Below are 15380 nucleotides of genomic sequence, written 5' to 3'. Positions count from 1 at the left end.
TAAAGCAGATGCTCTAACCCCTGAAATACAGCCTGTCCAAAAATGGTTATGGAACACCTTCTGCTCTGGGGCACCGAGATTGGCTATTTTTCAGCATCAACTTAAAACTTGGCTTCTTGCTCTGGCATTTGGGCCATGTTGACGGCAGTTCACAAGCATGTGATATCTTTGTGCTGTTTGCTAGTGCTCAACATTTAAGCTGAATGGCACCCAGTTGAACCCTGGTTGTTCACACAGGAATCTGGGACATGTTGAGCTTTGCTCATAAGTAGACGATTTTCTGTTTCCTGGTGCTGGGTATTTAAGATTGGATGCTGAACAATGTCTATTATGGATTGTTATGTTTTACAACTTTAGGTGTTCCGGGCTTCTTTTGTTATTGTAGCCTTTGCTAAGATGATCTCGCACAGGTTAGAAAGATTTCAATAGATGAATATAAAGAATGTTGCACATGCCTGTGCAGAATGATGGCAGCTGGCTACAAATAAGGGGCATGGCAGAAGGCACATTACTGCTATGCTCCCAGTAAGGCTTCTCACGGATCCTGCTGCCACAGCACAGCAAGATGATGCTCATGGCCCACTGAGAAGCTGATGGGCACTCTCTCCGAAAGTAGAATCCATCTCCAAAGTGCATTAAAATACCGGATACTGTTATGACACCAATATATTCGAAAGTACCAGGATATGAAGTTCCCAATACATTACCAATTCAGGCAGTGGCAAAATACTGTGCGAAAGGATCATCTCACCGTATTTACAGCTTAGGCCTGCAAGAGCTCACAAAGCATCTCATCAAAAAGGCACATTTCCAGCTGATTCCATTTTCAGATTCAGGCAGCACACATAATTTGGATACAGCTCAGAGAAGCAGATGAGCTTTTGAACCCTTTTCTGCACCGAACACCTCCGTCTGAAAATATAAGGTTTCTGCTTCCTTTCATGTGCACACGAGCTGTGGAAGGGGCCATCGGATGAATATGTATAGCTATGCCCTGGTTTTTTTTAAAATATATATTTTAAAAAATGAGGCATGGCGAAGAATGGAAGACGAGAGAGATTTACAGAGGGCTTCTAGGCAGCAATAGCCTCAGAAAGGAAGCACGGCTGCACAATCAGGTGAAAAATTCTTCAGATTCGCTGGGAGAATCCACAGGCATTGGAGAGAAACAACTTCCACTTATAGCACTTATACAGTAACCCTAAGATGACCTGAGTCAACCGCAGTAACGGGAAATATGTGTTTCGGGAACGCTCCCCAGAGTACAGGATCCAAAACTACAAAAATCAGCTGTTGGGTTGTTGTTTTTAAGCATATGAATGGAAGTACTATTAATGAATAGAAATGATAATAACATGGAAATGAATCACACTCAGGCAGAAACAGGATTCTCATGGAAATGGTTTGACACAATTGAGATGATAAAGCTAAAGCAAGCAGGCGAGTTCCCTAAAGTGAAAGATGTAGAGCTGAGCCAGAATTCCTCTGGAGACGTGGGTTGCTGTGGTTTGCTGAGAACATGTCTGAGATTTTTCTTTTCTTTCTTCACACTCCTTGGTAAAAAAAAAAAAAGGGGACAGGATTTTCTCCAGATATTCTCGACCATTTATCTGCAGCAAACACCTCCACTCCACCCCACATAACCCATCTCCTCTGTCCTCTGCTGTCCTGGAATGATACTCAGTCCAGGATGTTGTGAAGAATGCAAAATGGCAGCCAGGCTGCCCACACAGTCTCTGATTCTCACATATGCAGCAACAACAGCGTCAACTTAAGAAAGAAACTGCTACTGCCCCTACCAACAAGGAATCCTATCGCTGAGAAACTGTTGGGAGGAATTTAGTGAAATAGTCCCCCCCCCCCCGCGCCTATTTCTTTGCTCACAAATACAGTGGAGACTTCCAAGAGGTCCATTTGCACATGACCCTGGATGTAACTACCACACAGAATTCTGGATTAAGGTGGGAACAGCTTACATCATTGTGGAACAGATTTATTTGGATCCCACAAGCATCTAGCTTTCTTTTAAATTTATGTATGCATGCCTTCCCATAGAAATCGGTTTCTAAACTTTCTCTCTCTCTCTTTTTTAACTCAAACTTTATATAAGATCTCCGGGTTGTATCCAACTGGTTTCCCTCTGCCCAAGGAAGGCTCTTTAATCCAGTGGAAGTTTCCAGAAGGAGGAAGGAAGCTAATTTTTATGTGATTCTCCCTTTGCTCTGCACTCCTTGATCAAAGTCTGCCCCAGGAGGTTGGGAGACACTTTGGAATGCTGTGGTTGTGTATACACTAGACTTATAAAGCACATTTGAAGCGCCTCGTTTCCCTCAAATAATTCTGGTTACTGCAGTTTGTTAAGAGTTACTGGGATTTGTAACTCTGTGAGGGGTAAAGTGCCCGGAATTCTTTGAGGGAAAGAATTCATTTCAAATGTGCTTGAAAGGTATAGTGTGTTCACAGCCTCTTGAAAAATTGCAAAGTCCAGGTTGTTGGAGAAAGGGGGGAATCACAAAAATCACCTTCTTCTCCCTTTTCTTCACAGAAGCCTTGACTAAAGAGCCTTTCATGAGGAAAGACACACAATTGGATATATCCTTCTGTTCAGAATGATATGAAATGTGGAGTCGAGTTTCTTTCTTAAAAAAAATTAAAAAGATGTGATATCCTTTTCAGAGAGAAACTAACAAGAGAGCCCAGATGCAAGGTCCGCTGTAGAAGTTCAACAAAGATCTCACTCGAGTAAGTTTATGGAACACCATATGAAAACAATGCATGGTGACTTAAAATGGACTCGTTATATCCGTATATCCCTCTTTGTTTAACATCGTCAACAATAACAAAAGTATTGACTATGTCTTAAAGAAGTCTTCCCAAAGTGATACCATCCTTTCTTCGCTCCAAGCGATTTGAGAAACAGCTTGTGGGCATATTTGCATGTCTTCAGTGAAGGTTCAGTAGCCTTAGTATTGATAGTCTACAAATCTCTGTCTTTTTTTACAAAGCCGTAACATTATGAAAGCCAAGATTCAGTAGTAAATCAGCTTATGAATGCGCTTCTGTTCACCAGTTCAGCTTGACTGAAATCGAAGCCGGAAAGCTGCTAAGTCTCATGGCCAGCCACTTCCTCCATCCCCCCAAAATTGAAAATGATTCCTAATAGGTATTCCTGTGCTGCCAAAATGATTTAGCATAATGCACTGAATGAGATCGCTAAGTCAAAATATCTTTCCCTAAGTGATTTTCTTGCTGTGTCTCTGAATGTCAGAAGGGAAGAGGAGGACGTCGCATGCTGAATACCATTGCCGGTTTAAAAGTTTTACACTGAATAATTCATACTTGGAAAGAGATGAGCTTTTCTTCCATGTATAATGCGAGAAAGCTCAGCAATAGTAATGACATTCGGCCTTGGGTTTGTACTTGGCCTTCTTTAATGCCGTGATCCATTCTGACCGCAAAACCGTCATGGTGTTTGCGTTGCTCCCGATAGTTTGTGTAGACCAGGATTGATCCGTTTCAATATCCTTGGAAGAAACATTTATTTGTTCAGATACACAGCTAGGCATTCTGATATGCAATGTGAATCCTTCGTGGGTAGCTGGCTTTATAATAAAGGAGTAATTGCCAAACAGGAGAAACTTCATAGGTAGGAAACATTTGAGATATAAGGTCAGCCATGGCACATGTGTGGGTTTATGGGTCGGTTGAAGGTCCTCTCTTAAGGAAAGAGTAAGGTCAGCAGCCATCTTTTGCCTTTCCAGAATGTGCATGGATTAGCAATGGGGCACAGTTTGTATGAAATCTTGTGAGCGAAAAGTTGCACCGTAGACCATGACTACAGTTCAGTTATCTACAGATGGTCATCCCTAATTTTAGATCCAGAGTCACCAAAGTGTGAAATGATTATGCAGGGACAATTGTTCCTAGGACTTAAAGTGCAAAGCCTATCTGACCCTCTTAGATCTCATAGCCAAATCAGATTAACTGCACGATAGGGAAAACCACATTTAGGAAAAAATGAAGACTGATTCCACCACAGTCTCACGCCGCACAACAAAACACGGGGGGGGGGGTGGAGCAAACTAGGATTTAAAATGTACAGGTTGGAGAGTTTTCAGGAAACAGCTTTATGAAAATCCCCTCTTTTTCACACACACACCCCAAAAAAATTTCAACACAACGGATCAACATTGCATTCCCTTTGTGCTTCATACTTAGCAACAAGTATCCATTTCAACATGTAGGCCACAAGGTTGCAACCAGACACCTTTGAAAATCAATAGCTCAACCTCCTCTATGTTTTGTAATGAAAATATGGTACATTCAAAAACCACTTTAATATTCAAATGGTAATATTCAAATATTTAAGCTTAGACATACCTCATGATAGATGTCATCATTTCTGCTGAAGTCTCCAGCCTTCCTTGGAAGTACATGAACATGGACATGCTGCAAAAATTGAAACAAAATCAAACACACAAATGAATGTTGATCATCAGCTTCTGGTCGAAACAGACAGATATATTCACTGTGATTCCTTTATTAAACAGTGACTCCTATGGCATTCAGTTTTTTTTTCTGTAGAAAGCAGTGAACCTGTTCTTTAACTCCTTGCAAGGAGTCCTCGGGGGGAGAAAAGAGAAGGATCAGAAAGGAGAGAGAAACTCCACAGTACATGTGAGAAAGTTGAGAAGCTCTGTGGAATTATTAGGATATGTCAATCTAACTTTCACATCTATTTGAAATGACAAGATATCACACAACTGACTGTCAAGTCTTTGAGAGTGACAAGTGTAACCCATTTCTCAACCTGGATGTCTACAAACATATTTAAGGAAGGAGGACAGCATACGGTATATAGTACAGGGTGGACTAGAGCTTAAGGAGGCTCTAAGAACTTAAGAATAGATGGGCCCTTCCAAACCTGGTGTGCTTCAGCTGGTGAAGACTACAATTCCCATCAGCGCTCAGCCAGCATGCAGTCCAAAATTGCTGGAGGGTAAAAGCTGAAATAGGGACACGGGTGGCGCTGTGGGTAAAAGCCTCAGCGCCTAGGACTTGCCGATTGCATGGTCGGCGGTTCGAATCCCTGCGGCGGGGTGCGCTCCCGTCGTTCGGTCCCAGCGCCTGCCAACCTAGCAGTTCGAAAGCACCCTTAAGTGCAAGTAGATAAATAGGTACCGCTGTATAGCGGGAAGGTAAACGGTGTTTCCATGTGCTGCTCTGGTGCCGGTTCGCCAGAGCAGCTTAGTCACGCTGGCCACGGGACCCGGAAGTATCTGCGGACAGTGCTGGCTCCCGGCCTATAGAGTGAGATGAGTCTGTCAAGACTGGCCCGTACGGGCAGGGGTACCTTTACCTTTAAAAGCTGAAATAAGCAACAATCTACCTCATTCGGCACAGCTTCCAATAGCAGCCAGCCAAAATCTCTGGGAATTCATAAGTAGGGAGATGAAGACTTCATCTATTTTCCCTCAACATCTGAAATTCAGTAGGGGTGACCATTCTGGTCTTCCTGCACATTTGGAAGAAGTGCATCTGTGCATGTGTGCGTGAAACTCCTGAAAAATTTGCTGCAAGACAGATGTTTGAGGCAGTGGGGAGAATATTGAGGTGAGTGAGTTAGCAGAACTTTCATTCAACTGTTTTTATATACAAAATTGTTTTATGAAACTGCAGAGTGGGGTTATCCATAGGTTTGGAGTATGTTGTCAGCAATATGTTGGTGACACATAGCTCTGCTTCTCCTTTACATCTGCAAGTGAGGCTGTGGACGTTGTCTTGCCTTGGTAATGGAATGGATAAGAGCCAAGAAACTGAGGCTCAATGATGATAAGACTGAGGTACTGTTTGTGGATGGCTCTCTAGATAGGATGGATGGGAGGTTGACTGCTCTTGATGGGGTTGCATAGCCTGGGGGTACTTCTTGTTCCTTTGCTGTTGCTTGAGGCTCAAGTGGCTTCAGTGGTGCCGAGTGCCTCCTGTCAGCTTTGGCTGGTGGCCCAGCTGTGCCCCTATCTGGAGACGGATAACCTAACTTTTGCCATCTGTGCTCTGGTAACCTCTAGGTTAGATTACTGCTATGTGTAATAAGTGAGGCAACCTCTGAAGATGGTCCGGAGACTTCAGCAGCAGAATTTAGCAGCGTTCAGCAGCCAGGTTACTCAATGAGGCAAGACGGTGAACATATTACACCAATCCTGGGCCAACTGCAATGGCTGCTAATTAGTTTCCGGGCCCAATTCAAAGTGATGGTTTTGCCCTATAAAGCCTTAAAAGGTTCAGGACCACAATACCTCAAGTACCACCTCTATTCATATGAATCTATTTGGACCCTGAGATCATTCTCTGAGGCCCTCCTCCATGAGAGGTCTGTATTGAATTTCCGCTCCGGTCGTCCGAGCTGATATGGCTCATCTTCCTTTGAGCCCAGCAGAGCATTAAAACAACACCACAGCGGAAGGATGAGATAGGTATGGGCTACATTGCTATACTTTATTACTAAGCTATGCAGAGAGCAAAGAAATATACATCTCCTCTCTATGAGAAACAGAGAGCAACTAAACAAAGGAAAGAACAAAGGAAACAGGAAACCAGTAACGTCACATCCCGTCTCCCTTTCCCGTGAGAATCCAACAGTATCTGGACTCTGGAATGTAAACACAGTCCTGTGACTTGCAGCAGCTGCTCATTGAGGAAACAGAAACTAACAGTCTGGAGGGTGGCAACACAACACAAGAACTGGCCTTTTCTGGAGCAGCTCATTGAATGTTCTCCCCATAAATGTCTCTTCAAAAATCTGTCTCTGTTAGCAGGCCTTGTGAAGATTTACATTTTATGGCCTTTAAAATATGTGGGTTTTTGGGAGGGGGGTGTTGGTTTGTTTTTGTGTTATTATGTATTTTGTGTTTTCATTTTGTATTTTTATGCTGCAAACCTCCCCTTGATATTCAGTTGAAAGGTGGCATACAAAATAAATAGATTGCTCCCTGGTCTCTTACAGGAAGTGATTCATAAATAGGACGAAATAAAGGGAGCTGAAATACAGTACATGTAATTAAATAAATAGTCTTGTGCCATCTCTAAGACTAACAAATTCATTATTTTATAAGTTTTGGGTGACTATAGTCCACTTCATCAGAAGGAATTTAAAGCTAGAATAGCGCTGAGTGCTCTAAACAACTCTCCTGGCTCTTTCGAGATACCTTACAGGCCGAGGACCCAACAATTTATTATTTCTTCCCTTTATTGTTGCTGTCCATAGTTTCTGGTGGGAGCTAAGAAGCTCTCCTCTCCTTCCTTTTCGGTTAAAAATGGTTCTTTTGAGTAATACATCAGAGATAGTGTTCTGATAGTGTATTATACTAATATATCACGAGCGCGATAGTGCTCTTATGAGGTATTAGTGCAATACATCATCCCAGCATCATTGCCCTGATGATATATTGCTCAAAACCACAACGCAAGCTTAAAAACACTCTTTGGTACCACTGGGCCCTCATCTACACACTTACTAGGAAATTAAGGGTTTCTTGAAGAAAAATAGACGATACAAAGATGGTGTAAAAGTGCCGGCAGAACTGGAAATTTCCAAGGGAAACTTCAGTGGCTAACTTGTGGTGCTCTTCGGATGTCGCTGAACTATAACTCCCATAAGCCTCTGTTAGCATGGCAAATGGCCAAGGATAATGGAAGCTGTGGTTCAGTGACACATGGAGAGCCACAAGGCTCAGTCTGCAATTTGTCCTGTTCATATCAAAATGGTGCATTTTTACTGGTAGTTAGGCTGCCACACTGCACAGTGTTTAAGTGGCAGCCATGATGTTGAAGCCAAAGGGATTCAAGTAGCTTAACTGCACACAGGAATGCAACGTTAGTCACATGTGAAACTCCCAATAGGAAATTTGAGCTCCATTTCGCATTCCTTGGCCCGAGGTAACTTTCCAAGATCATCTTGTCGGCCATTTTAAATTTGATGCCACGTTCAACACTTTGTCAACTGTTGAACTCGAGATCCTGGGCAATTTCTGAGGATGTGTTTCCACTCATATAGCACTCATACCTCATCATCACAGATTGCATATTCCTCTCTCAGATGTTTGGCATCTAGCCTTCAACCTGAAAGTTGTACTCAATGAAGTCGGCATGTTAACACAATGGACTCTACCTGCACAATGGGACTTTACCTTTCCCTGCAACCCGGGATGGGGGTGGGTGGGTGGGGGCTTTGAGGGAATTCCCCAGGACCAATTTGAGATGGCACAGGTGGTGCACAGGGAGAGGAGAAGGAGAGGATGCCCTGTTGTGCAGGCAGACGTCTGTGCGCCAACAAAATGACTTTGTTGGATACGGCTCCTATGTACTCGCATTCTCCATAGTTTGCACCTGACCCCCTTCCCTGCTCCATTTTTAGACAAACTAGAGATAAGCCCCATTTCCTTCCTGTATTGTGGTGGGTTGGTTGATTGGACCTCAATGGACCTTCCTCTCTAGCACATGAAGCTGTAGTGAATCCTGCTTTCAAATCCATATTCCTCACAAGGAAACATGCAACATTGCTTGGAGTGTCTGACACATCTGCCACCAACTATTCTGATGGTATAAACTCTGAAACTCTGAAAACTGAGAAAGTTCAACTTCTCTAAAAAAAGAGAGGAGCTAATTCCAGTTCATGTTCCTCTCTTCACATTCAGCTGACAATTTTATTTATTTACTTACTTAAGGTGGTGCCTCGGGTTAAGTACTTAATTCGTTTCGGAAGTCCGTACTTAACCTGAAACTGTTCTTAACCTGAAGCACCACTTTAGCTAATGGAGCCTCCTGCTGCTGCCGCGCCGCCGGAGCACGATTTCTGTTCTCATCCTGAAGCAAAGTTTTTAACCTGAAGCACTATTTCTGGGTTAGCGGAGTCTGTAACCTGAAGCGTATGTAACCTGAAGCGTATGTAACCCAAGGTATCACTGTCCTTACATACATACATAAAATTTATATATCATAGGTTTCAATTCGAGTTCAGCTCGAAATTTTTTGTTCAGCATTCAGAATGTTACAAGCTGCTGTGCTAAACCATAAAATGCTCTTTATAAAAATCTTCCTGTCGTCTTTTAATATAAGTATAAACCTGTATTTGTACTGAAATTTGAATTAAGCTCCCCCCCAAACCCCCACACACAAATAGTGCCCTGTATAGTGTTTTGACCTTCCACCTAAAGAACAGAATAAATTACACAAAATAGAATCTCCAGAATAAATTTAGCAGATATTTATTTAACTTGCCTAATTTATGCAAGAAGAATCATATTTTCTCTTTGCAGTAATTGTATTGCAACTCCACATCTGGGGAATGTTCCGTGTGCACATGTGTATTTAAAAAAGCATGCTTGTGCACACATGCACACGTACACACACAATGCCGGATCCAGCATATACAGCCATCAACAAAAACACTGCAAAAAGCCTTAGGCTTAACCTTATGGAGATAAGAGGCATGGAATATACTAATTTATGCAGCAGGTAATAATAACATTTTGTTGGCTCAAGATGTCTCCCCGTGGGTGGCACTAAAACGAGCAATGAAAACATTCTGCCAATTTTTACTGCTTATATGGCAAAACATTTACCTTGGCATATGGACCACTAAGAACCTGCGAGGACATTTCCATGGTTTGCTCACCTTTACTATTCATATTAGGCTTTTATAGAATGCAATGCGGTGTAACAAAATCCATCTATTCTTTTCAAACCACTAATGGGGTTCGGTGCGATATTCCCCTGCCCCATCTGTTTTTGAATCAGTGTACCCTCCATCACTATAAACAGCAGGTATTTGATTGCAGGGATCCTGGGGTTTGCTTTTGTTTGTTCCTTGCTTTTTAAGGTTATGAACAGAACGTATATAATAAGCCGAATTCTCCCTACTGTTTGTGTAATAGAAACAAGCGGTCACAGCGAGAGGCAATTACATCTCAAGTGGTTCCCTTTTTTCTTTTGCTTTCAGGAGGAAACTCAGGGCGAAAGCAGCAGAGTGGAGCTATGGGTGCCACGCAGAGACAAACATCTGGGAAAGGCAAACTTTCTACTGCCACTTTATAATTTGCCTCCCCATTTGGCAAACCTATTAAGGAGGGGACTTTATCCATATTCCAATTCTTTCCCATCCAGCAAGGTCCATTTGTGGAAAGGCACATAATCACACACACCCAATTCAATGCATGACAGCCTTGCCCAAAGAGGAAGCAATTGCCAGTCTCTCCAGCTAAATTTTGCTCTGCTTTTATAGGTTTTCATTCAAGGGTCTTTCTCCAGGAACTCGGGGTGGGGAGGGGGCTCCCAGCCGATGACTGACACAGAAGCAAATAACATGTAATGCTCATGCATCTCACAATATCCCACTTTGATTGCTATGGGGAAGAAGAAGAAGAAGAAGAAGAAGAAGAAGAAGAAGAAGAGGAGGAGGAGGAGTTTGGATTTGATATCCCGCCTTTCACTCCCCTTCAGGAGTCTCAAAGCGGCTAACATTCTCCTTTCCCTTCCTCCCCCACAACAAACACTCTGTGAGGTGAGTGGGGCTGAGAGACTTCACAGAAGTGTGACTGGTCCAAGGTCACCCAGCAGCTGCATGTGGAGGAGCGGAGACGCGAACCCGGTTTCCCAGATTACGTGACTACCGCTCTTAACCACTACACCACACTGGGTTAAACCACAGAGCCTAGGACTTGCTGATCAGAAGGTCGGCGGTTCGAATCCCTGCGCCGGGGTGAGCTCCCGTTGCTCGGTCCCTGCTCCTGCTCACCTAGTAGTTCGAAAGCACATCAAAGTACAAGTAGATAAATAGGTACCGCTTCGGTGGGAAGGTAAACGGCGTTTCCGTGCTCTGCTCTGGTTCGCCAGAAGCGGCTTAGTCATGCTGGCCACCTGACCCGGAAGCTGTATGCCGGCTCCCTTGGCCAATAAAGCGAGATGAGCGCCGCAATCCCAGAATCGGTTACGACTGGACCTAATGGTCAGGGGTACCTTTACCTTTTTATATAGTGCCATGATAAAACAATCAAATGTTAGATTGCTGTCCTCTTAAAGATCTCTCCGTTCCAGACTGTTGCCACAGGATCTCTTTCTCCCATTTGAGAAGTGGGAAGGAGGTGTCTGGTCTGAGGGGTAGCTCATTTGAGGCAGAAAAGGTCTTTCTGACTGGCCTCCCAGGTCTTAGTCCAACACTCTAACCACTACATCACACTGCCTTGGGTAGGGGTGTAAGAAGGCATCATTTTCCCCACTCCATCCTGCATTTGTCACATGAAGCACTGTTTCCGTTCCACAGCAGTTCGCCTTCTGCCAAAAGCTATAATACGCACTGTGGTGAAACAACATAGCTTATAGGGAAAGCTAAAGAAATGCAGCCCATATATGTTATTCAAGACAAGCTGCACAGAGTTCGCCCAGGCTTGCAACCTGAGATCATTTATCTAGAGTTGCCACATACAGTGGTACCTCGGGTTACAGACGCTTCAGGTTACAGACTCTGCTAACCCAGAAATAGTACCTCAGGTTAAGAACTTTGCTTCAGGATGAGAACAGAAATCGTGCGGTGGCAGCGCAGTGGCAGCGGGAGGCCCCATTAGCTAAAGTGGTACCTCAGGTTAAGAACAGTTTCAGGTTAAGAACGGACCTCCAGAACGAATTAAGTTCTTAACCCGAGGTACCACTGTATTGAAACTAGGATGGAATCTGGTACAAGCAAAACATGGGCTCTACCAGTGACCTGCATCAAAGAGGTAGCTTGTATAAAAGATGCCTCATTTCTATGGGTCTGTCTGTGGTGAGAGTTAATACAGCTCAGGTACCTGCATTTATTTATTTAAAGCATTTGCACCTCACTCCTCAGCCCTAAGGGCTTTCACAGCACCCTATGGAAGTTCAGTAGCAAATGTTGACTGGCCTTGCCCATCACCACCATCTTGCTTTGTCAAATTATCTGAGGCAGTGGATTTTATAGGAGCAAGACCAAAAGGAGAAATCCACAGAGTAAGAAGCTTCTTCAGAGAGGATGACAAATGCTTTGAGGTGGAGAGTGTGAATATTAACATGACAAATAGGGTAATTTGGTACTCCCTGTATCTCATAGCACATCCATTTGTTATTCCTGATTATATGACTCCACTAGTTCTGTTAGGGGATTCCTGATCCCTATGAGGGATGTGGCTTAATGCAGTTCTACAGGGATCACAATCGTTAATAGGAATTAATCTGCACCCACTTAAGAATATATAGAAGTATCATCAACAGTATGTTGACAAGTTCAGCTTAAGTCAAGGAGCTGCAAAGTGTTCTCCACACACAGAGCATAGAGCATGGAAGGGGAGAGGGTCAACCATGCTCCACTGGGGAATTTATGTTGGGTCTAATCCTATCCTGGAATCAGCAGTTGGCACAGCCAGACACCTTCCTGAGCCCCAGGAACAGGAAACACTAGGACTTTTAAAGGCATTCACGGCCTAGGACCCTCGTACCTACGGGACCGCCTCTCCCAATATGCCTGACAGAGGACCTTAAGGTCCATAAATAGCAACACCCTAGAGGTCCCGGGCCCTAAGGAAGTCAGGTTAGCCTCAACCAGAGCCAGGGCCTTTTCAACACTGGCTCCGGCATGGTGGAACGCTCTGTCTCATGAGACCAGGGCCCTGCAGGATCTGATTTCTTTCCGCAGGGCCTGTAAGACAGAGTTGTTCCGCCTGGCTTTGGGCTTGGAATCAATTTGATTCCCTCCCCTTCTTTCTTTTTTCCTTTTTCCTTCTGTTGGAACTCCTATTTGGGGACTTCCCTGGCTTTTCCCTGGCTTCTCTGACCAGTATGGATAGTTAGCCTTGGCGAAGACTTGACATTTTTATCCCCCAAAAAGTTTTTGATTGAGTTTCCACTGAAATGAGGCTGCATTTTAATGTTTTAATGTTGTATTTTGATCTTGTTTTTTAAAGCTGTATTTCAATCAATTGTTTTTATATTTGGTGTTAGCCGCCCTGAGCCCGGTCTTGGCTGGGGAGTGTGGGGTATAAGTAAAAATGTATTATTATTATTATTATTATTATTATTATTATTATTATTATTTATTACAATTATTATTAGGAAATTGTGCCTCACAACAATCAGACCCTATTGGGAGCATTGTAAAAGGAGGACCAAGAGGAAGAGTTGCCTCCACTTTTAATTTCCACACTTCTCCGGATTTTGCAATGCACTTTCAGTGTGCAAAAACAGAGCGCACGAAAACACTCTTTTAGGGTTAAAAGGCACATCAAATGCATATTTTTTATGAGGAAAGCACACTGAAAAGCCCCGGAAAACACAGCCATTGGGGAAATGCATACAGAAACATGCCCAGTAATGCATATAATAAGGGGTACAGTTGAAACGCGAGCTTTTAAGGCATTCTTTCTGAACAAAATGGACCTATGATTGAGTGCCGGCAGAACGCAACGCAAATTTTATTATATAGTCGCGGACCCGGCAAAGATTGAGTGCCGGTGAAAATGAAAGGGGATGGATTTAGATTGATCTGTCTGTCCTTAGATGAGGCTGTGCTCAGCTACAGGCCATCATTACGACCACATTTTGCTGGTCTTGGTGAAATGCATAAAGAGATCTAGAGACGGGGTGCTCATCACTTTGCAAACGCTTCCTCCCTTCAATCCTACACCTGCCAAATCACAGGTACCAATAGCCCAGCCCTCTTCCTTTCCCAGCCTGCTCCCATCCTCACCTTCTGCCTTGGTAAACAAACACTGCTCTAACGTTCTCTCTGCCCGTAATCACGCTTCTTTAATTTATGTCCCAATAAAGCGCATTACAATAAACATTTACCGCTCGATGAATAAACATTTGAACGGTGCTCCTAATGGGGGTGACGTTGTTCTGAAGCCGTCTGTGGCTTTTTGCCGGGTCCTTGCTTCATGCTCAAATGAGAGTCATTTCCATAATCTTTGCATTATTGCTTAAGCCTCCCTTTAGGCACATTTCACAAAGTTAAAATTCCTGTGAAATATTATCCCCCCCCAAAAAAAAACCCATCCACCCTTCCCCCCCAAAAGTGAGAATTGTTAAGAGGATTATCAAATCGTCCTGTTAAAGGGACAGTGCTCTCTTTCATGTCCCTCCAGAGATGCTAACACAGTAATTACAGCAAAAGTGCTGGCTAATTATCACTTTGGCCCTCTGCTTTTTTCTTTTTCTTTTTTTCACTTCAGAGACCTGGAGGATATGAGAAAGATGAGAGACCAGCGAAAGGTCAGGGATAAAGAGTAAGAAAATTCTATTCTCCTGCCTCGTGTGGTGGAAGATATATTTCAGAAGCTTCCATCCCCTCAACACAATCAATTGAATAACGGCCAGGGATTTTAAAACTAATTGGAAAGGTTGTGGGGGCGGGAAAGCGTTGGAGAGGATGAAGGGACAAGAAACAAGACCTTTGTGAAGAAGTTGCGAAGGAGCAGGACAGGCCTAGAGGGAAACCATAAAGGCCGTTTCTATAAGAAGGGTTGATAAAGAGGGCAGATGTATTTCCTTGTGATCTACCACAGGGGTGGGGAACCTTGGGCCTGGGGGCCAAATACAGCCCTTCGGGGCTCTCAACCTGGCCCTCAAAATTTTCCCAAATTTTCCCCAAGCCACACCTCTCCCTGGCCCTGCCTTGCCTCCTGGCTGCATTTACCTGCTTGGAAGGTGTCACTGAGCTCTGACCATGCATTTAGGTTGTCTGGATGGAGGAAAGAGAAAGATGTGTGAGTGTGTGTAGAAAGAAGCCTGTTGTACGAATACAGTGGTACCTCGGGTTACATACGCTTCAGGTTGCATACACTTCAGGTTACAGACTCCGCTAACCCAGAAATAGAACTTTGCTTTAGGATGAGAAAAGAAATTGTGCTCCGGTGGCACGGCAGCAGCAGGAGGCCCCCATTAGCTGAAGTGGTGCTTCAGGTTAAGAACAGTTTCAGGTTAAGTACGGACCTCCGGAACGAATTAGGTACTTAACCCGAGGTACCACTGTATAAAAATTACATTTGTCACTTTGTCAATTTTTGCCTCTGGCTTTGCCCACCAATGATGTGTGACCCTCAGAAGGTGTCCCAAGAGGGAAAACGTGTGCATTAGGCGAAATCACATACAAAAAAATGTGTACATCAGGAAAAATATGTTGATGAATTTTCATGAACATGTTAAGAAGGGGGGGAAAGGCAGCTGGTGTAGAAATGTGGAGACTGGGAAAATGAGAATCTGAGGGAAACAGGAAATGACGGATTTACCCACCCCTTGTGTTGCTGTTTTGATGACATTTGTGCTAACATGGGAACATTTGACTCAGGGATCACATTCATTGTCAGGGAACTGCC

At 43.7% G+C, this 15380-nt stretch overlaps 1 protein-coding gene across 5 annotated transcripts in view; it reads right to left on the bottom strand.

The window, feature by feature from the left end:
* Positions 1-15380, bottom strand: part of FHIT (fragile histidine triad diadenosine triphosphatase) — a 1063956-nt gene that overhangs the window by 126278 nt on the left and 922298 nt on the right. For all 5 annotated transcript variants that reach the window (XM_082210821.1, XM_082210826.1, XM_082210828.1 and 2 more), the window contains one exon: positions 4381-4449. In XM_082210821.1, coding sequence (XP_082066947.1) covers positions 4381-4449 — 69 coding nt within the window. The remainder of the gene's footprint in view (positions 1-4380; positions 4450-15380) is intronic.

This window comes from Podarcis vaucheri, assembly GCF_965113315.1.
Source record: "Podarcis vaucheri genome assembly, chromosome: 2".
NCBI lineage: Eukaryota > Metazoa > Chordata > Lepidosauria > Squamata > Lacertidae > Podarcis > Podarcis vaucheri.
Note: the sequence above shows the minus strand (reverse complement) of the source record. Positions and strands in the feature narration are given on the sequence as shown.